Raw genomic sequence first — 6738 nt, 5'->3', positions numbered from 1 at the left:
ATTACAACCTAAAATAGATCCAGAAAACAGTCAGTAAAACACGACAATAATCATATTTAGTTAAAAACCAACTCTATCTGTAATAACAGAGGTAATAAGAATTCCAAGACAAACATAGTCAGAGGAGTGGAGCAGTATCTCTTATATAAGGTCCGGAAGGATCCGTCTTAATACAAGACTATTATGCTGTTTGTCTGCCAATGACTTATTACATCATCCTCATTGCAGATGATTGCATTAGATTGATTAACACTATTGTACCAATGAAGTATGTCTTTTCAGTTTTTTCTCTATTAGATATTTTGTTTTGGATTCACTTGTTTATTCTCCTTAGATCTTTTGTTTTGGATTAGCTGGCTGCATGCCAAGAACTAGCAGGTAAGCTTTATAATACAGTATTGGGATCATTACAATATCCAGAACTAATGAAAATTAAAATATTTTTCATTTTCAACTCTCCTCATGGCTCCAAATGATACACACTGAGGCCAGGAATTGTGCAAGATATGATAGATGGCTGGATTCTATGAGCTACTCTTATTCATCTGTAACTGGCAATATCTCTTGCATATCTATCTGAGATATGGAGCATCACCCTATGGAAATATGTATCCTTGAAAACAAGGCACATTATTTGGTGCCCTGAGTTACCTTATATACTTGACTATAAATTGACCTCATGTATAAGTCGATGACAAATTATGGGGCCAAAATTATGGATTTTACCAGGAGATGGCTTCCTTTTTTATAAGAGTTAAAGTACAGGACTTACATTGACCTGTGGATAAGTCAATCCAGGTTTTTGGAGTCAATTTTTTTTTACTAAAATTTCTAGACTTATACATGAGTATATACAGTACAATTCATAACATGAGGAAGGGCCATTGGAACAATGAAGTCCATAATTCATGTCTTAAAGGAAACCCTTTTCCTCCTTGCTATCCTTCTCAGGGCCTCCTTTACATCCTTATTCCTCAAGCTGTAGATCAAAGGGTTTACCATGGGTATCACGACTGTGTAAAAGACAGCAGCAACTCGGTCTTGACCTTCAGAATAGCTTGAAGTAGGCTTCAAGTAGATGAAAAGAATAGTGGTATAGAATAAGGTGACAGCCATCAGGTGGGAAATGCAGGTAGAGAAGGTTTTCTTCCTTCCCTCAGATGAGTTGATTCTCCAGATGGTGATAAGAATGTAGATATAAGAGATAAGGATGATGAGGAATGAACAGAGCCCTACCAGCAAGGAGATCACGAAAAGCAGGATGTGGTTGAGTAAAGTATCAGAGCAGGCAAGCTTCAGTATAAAGGGTACATCACAAAAGAACTGGTCAATGACATTGGAGCTACAAAAGGGAAGGCGGAAGGCAGTGTTTGTGTGTATCATGCCATTGGCACATCCCACCATGTATGAAACCAACACTAGCCAAATGCAGACCTTCTTGGACATGACAACTGGATATAGCAGTGGATTACAGATTGCTACGTAACGATCATAGGCCATGGCAGCTAATAGGAGACACTCTACAGTGGCAAAAACGGCATAGAAATAAAACTGGAAAGCACAGCCAATGAATGAAATGGCTTTCTTCTCAGCCAAGAAGTTCACCAGTGTTTGGGGTACAATGACAGTGGAGTAGCAGAGATCTGAGAAGGAGAGGTTGCTGAGGAAAAAGTACATGGGAGTCTGAAGATGTGAATCAAGATGGATCAGTGCAATGATCCCAAGGTTTCCCAAAAGAGTGATCACATAGATAATTAGAAACACCACAAAAAGGGAAGTGCGGAGCACTGGATTATCTGTGAATCCTGCAAGAATGAATTCTGACACTGTGGTCTGATTCCATTGGGCCATGGTAGCAGAATGCAAAACCTGTAAAAACAAAGGAAAGGAAATGATGCATTTTTAAAAATACTTAAAAGTTGGTAATATATTGATCTTGGAAAGGGCTCACCCAAAGATATTCAGTTTTGGCTACATCAGGTACATAGTCATGGACCGGAACAGATGGGTGGTAAAAAGCGGCCTGAGTATGCTCTGGCCAGAAGTAGATCTGAAGCCAGCTGACTACATGGCCTGCTCCAAAGGCAGGCTGTGCATGCAGGGCCAACAGGAGTTGGATTATCGGAGCTCCTTTTTGCTCTGGCCCAAAGGACCACAATGCAACTTTGACACAGCTTCTGGCCACTTTGGAAGTGAGCACTGTCTAATTGGTACATCTTCAAAGTAGCCAGAAGCTGCTTCTTTCTGCTCCACTGATTCACCAATATGTTCAATATGAGTATTCCAATTCAATGTGTGTATGGTTTGTTCCCTCTTACATTCACAAAGCCATACATCAAGAATTCAGAACTAGAAATACTGAAAAGAGTATTCAGATTAAAATATGTATTCTGAATTCAGATGAAAATCACTTACATGTAATTTTTATACAAGCAATTATATGCTAGAAGAGTTTTAACCACCCCTGGTCCCCTTAGGTCTTTGAAGCAATAATGAGAAATCTGCAAACACCCACAGTTATTCTGGAGTGTGTTCTAAGACAACAACAGACATGTCCATAGAAGCACCATTACTACCTTTTTGCCACAACTGCAAAAAATATTTCAAGGAATATTTATAAGTGGGTACCATGCCCTTGTCCATTAATTTATATTAGCTTTCTGTAAGGACATCTGTTCAAGTTGTATGTTGGAGAGGAACTGAATAAGTTGATCTGCCAAATTAATTACATTCATCCATATGTGATGTAGCTTTTATGGGATTTTTCAGGATGCTTCAATGTGCTTGTGTAGAAAGATTAAGAAAAGAATCATTAGGGGGAAAAACCCATAGTGTTCAGTGAAGTGGAGGCAGTAAAAAGATAGGAAAACCACATTACAGACTGATAACTCAATTAAGGAAGCCATGACCCTGAATTTGCAAGACTGCAGCAGGCCTGTTCATGACAAGGTATCTTGGAGGTCTCTCATTCATAGGGTCACCACAAGTTGAAGCCAACTTGGTGGCTATTAATAAGAACAAAAAGGTTTAATTCCCTGCTTCTGCTGCATTCTGAGATGGCAGTTAATCTAACTTGGGAGCATGTGGGAGAAGGGTAACTGTTTTAGTCTGTCACATCAAAACAACAAAGACAACATGATTCTTTGGAGCAAGGAGCTGATAGGCTGAGATCTCAGTCACAGACAAACTGAACTCATTTCAGTAATACTATATTACAGTTTAATCTTTTGGGGAGTTTCGTAAGAGTAATTCTCCCACACTCTGTGAGAAGTTCTAGTGGCATAATAATAATTCTACCTTTTTGTGATTAGAACTAAGTTGCCATTCAATCTTACAAAGATCTAAAATGTAAAACTGGGTTTATAATACAATACATTTAAAGAGTTACGAAATCTGTGATTTCTATATCTGTTTAGCTGTACTGTAAATTCTACCAATGTTTTGGGAAGACTTGCTCCTGAAACAACACACAAAGAATATGTGATTATGCTTGTGAAGGACATAATCTTCAGCTATAGATATTCAAGATAACTGTCAGGTATAGACATTTAAGATTATTGCTAAAAATAACGATTCAACAAAAATTATGGTCAAACTATACAACAGTTAAATTGTTACACAGGTTAAGATGTCGTTTTTGCTCTAAAGTAAGCATGCATTATTCCAATCTAGTTTGGAACAAGAGTGTGAGAATGTGAGAGGTTTAAACTTCCCAGACTTCTGCTTTTTACCTAAAAATTAGATCTCCCCACATGAGGGTTAAAAGAAAAAGAAAAAGAAAAGCAAGCTCCATTGAAAGAAATCTAAGCATTGTCATAAATGACTCCCATTCAGTTAGAAAAGGCTTAAGTAATCAAACATTCAGTAATGCATTAGACATGGAACATTCTTTAAAACTGAAAGAACATCTGTAAGTACAACTAATCACATATTTTTTGGCCACTATCACTGTTTTGAGCTAATCAGATCAATCAAATATTTTCAGTAAGAAGAAACCTCACATCCAGACAACATATTTGGATTCACCCACTGGCCAGGCGGCCACATGAGTCCTAGAAACCACAAAATAAATACAAAGTTATGAATTGCTAGAACTCAGTTACAAAGATATGAATCGATAGAGTTCAGTTAGTTTCTAGGATATTATTTTTCAGTAATGAAAGCCAAAATACTGTAAATATTTGAGTATAGATTGATCTCATGTGTAAATTGAGGGTAGGTTTTGGAGCCAAATTCTGGATTTTAATATGATCTGTGGATATGTTGAGAGTAAAACTGAAGGGCATGCAAAAAGGTGCAAAGGATGCCCTACTCACTCTTCTTGCATCTTCCCAGTCCAGCTTCCCCCTCCAGAACCAACCAGGCTGAGAAGAGGCTTGGGGAGCGAATGCACCCTTGTCCTGCCCTCATTACCATATTGATTCATGTATAAGTATACAGTGGTACCCCGGGATACGAATGCGCCGGGTTACGAATTTTTCGGGATACGAAAAAATCCCATAGGGATTTATTGCTTCGGCTTACGAAGGTTTCTTCGGGTTACGAAAAAACCGCGGCGCTATTTTCCACCACCGGAGGGCAGCAGAGAGCTATTTTTCCATTAGCGCCTATGGGAATTCGGCTTACGAAGGTATTTCGGGTTACGAAATTAACCGCGGAACGAATTAATTTCGTAACCCGGGGTACCACTGTACCCAGGTTTTTTGAGTCAAATCGGTAGTAAAAATTTTTTGACGCATAGACAAGTACTCACTCACTGAAAATCTCAAGAACTTTCAGATCTGGCCAATAAAGAGAGCGTGATCTATGTGAGAAACACCGTAGAGCAGGGGTTTCCAACCTGTGCTCCGATGAGCCCTTAGGGGTCTGTGTGCACTTCTCAGGTCCTCCTTAGCAATTCCTGGAAAATGAAAGAAATAAAAAAAATGAATGAAATTAAAGAATAAGAAACAAAAAATAACACTACTTCTAAACACCATTAACTTGTAAGACATAGGATAGGCCTCTTAGGGACTCCACCATAGAAACTGATTCTAAAAAGGGCTCCGCAAGTTAAAAAGGTTGAGAACCCCTGCCATAGACAAATCCAAATGAATTTCAAAACTAGTATTAGATTTATTTGTTGAATGGTGGTAGAACTATGAGAGCAAGCATTTTGTAGTGATGTGAGCATTGGACTATGACTCTGGAGATCAGGGTCTGAATCCCTTCTTGGCCATGGAAACCCACTGGGTAACCTTGGGCACGTGTTCTCAGCCTCAGAGGAAAACAAAGGCAAAAACTCCCCTGAACAAATCTTGTCAGGAAAACCTAATGATAGCTTCACCTTAGGGTCACCATAAATTAGAAATGACAACAACATGAAGAAGCTAGAACTAGAGATCAATCCAATATATTTCTGCTTTTATTGCAGAGCCCAAACAACATTAATCTTGTTCTGAGGTACTTCTCAGAGATTCCACTACAGCAAGAATGCAAGACTTTCCTTCTCACAGAAGATTTTGGTACATTTTCAATCCCAAATCCACATGTTCATCTATTCTTGCAGATCATTTTGATTTTCTTTTGGGCCAATGCCATCTGACACAGGCTGTGGGCACTAACTCTTCATTTTTTCACACCCGATTTGAGAACATCACATCTCTGAAACCTGGTTTCCCACCTTTCCCCTTTTCTCTTATTTGGTCTCTACTGCTATTCTATTTCTTGGATATCTGAAAACATTTAAAATATATGTGTTTCTTACATTGGTGTACTTGAATTTTGTTTTAAAAACCCACCAATTTCCAAATATGGAATTTAGAAGCAAAATAGGGGGAAGAGAGGCCAACAAGATGAAAGAGAGAAGACCAGGAAGAGGAGCAGAGGAAGGGTGAATACCACCATTCCACTCAATCTGTCTACTTTCAGCAAGAATTGAATGTTAAAAAAACTATACAAATCCATCAAAGCCCATGATGAAATAACTCACAACCTCCCCTAATGAAAAGCTAATCTGATTAAGCCCTCCTGGAGACAGTATTAGAGACTTCCAAATTTACCAGTTACCTCAAAGTATGTGTTATTCTTGCGTGCTTCTTATACATGGCCATAAGAGATGAATGCATCACTTCAGTACCCCCATAGTACTGGGTATAATGTCTTACCTTTCCATGGAAATAAATGCCTATTTTCCTACATGAGAGGTTTGGTCTAGTCTCATTTCTTTACAGATTTTAAAAATTTCTCCACGCAAAGCATTGATCTGTTCTCCCTGCTTAAAGCATTGCATCAAAACAACAGAGAGGGCTCTTTATACTGAGAATTTGTGACTTTGGGACTTGGTCCCTGGGGCTTTTCAGACCTTTTAGAAGTACAGATGAGCCAAAATATCTGAGCAACAGTCAATTATTAGTCTTGTTTATATGGAGGTAAACAAAAAACATAGTGTAGATGGCACAAACAAAGCAGGATGGGGTGGCAATTTCTAAGTTGGTATGTTTATAAGTTTGCAAGTCAAGAGAGGCACCATTTGAGCCATGAGGTCTTTAGCTACTAGGCGAAGGGCTTGGAAAATTTATTTGTTTGGATCTAAACTTCCAGAATGCTACTATTACAGTAAAAAAAGGAACTTTATAAATTTCTGATTAGGTGGTAAAGAAATATAATAAATAATTTTAAAAAAGTAACAGTATATCCTTCAGTTTTTCACAGTTTGATGCATGGAATTCCCTCCTAAAAAACATTAGAGTAGTGCCA

At 38.3% G+C, this 6738-nt stretch overlaps 1 protein-coding gene across 1 annotated transcript; it reads right to left on the bottom strand.

Moving 5' to 3' along the window:
• Window positions 1-906: 906 nt before the first annotated feature.
• LOC121926239 (olfactory receptor-like protein OLF1) lies at window positions 907-1851 on the bottom strand. Its single transcript, XM_042459042.1, has one exon. The coding sequence runs from the start codon at window positions 1849-1851 to the stop codon at window positions 907-909; it is 945 nt and encodes a 314-aa protein (XP_042314976.1).
• Between the last annotated feature and the right edge of the window lie 4887 nt (window positions 1852-6738).

The sequence above is a fragment of the Sceloporus undulatus genome, chromosome 1, assembly GCF_019175285.1.
Source record: "Sceloporus undulatus isolate JIND9_A2432 ecotype Alabama chromosome 1, SceUnd_v1.1, whole genome shotgun sequence".
Lineage (NCBI taxonomy): Eukaryota > Metazoa > Chordata > Lepidosauria > Squamata > Phrynosomatidae > Sceloporus > Sceloporus undulatus.
This window is presented reverse-complemented; position numbering and strand designations above follow the sequence as displayed.

Excerpts from the sequence above, each read along its gene's own strand:
- LOC121926239 (XM_042459042.1), bottom strand. The coding sequence starts at position 1,851 with ATGGCCCAATGGAATCAGACCACAGTGTCAGAATTCATTCTTGCAGGA.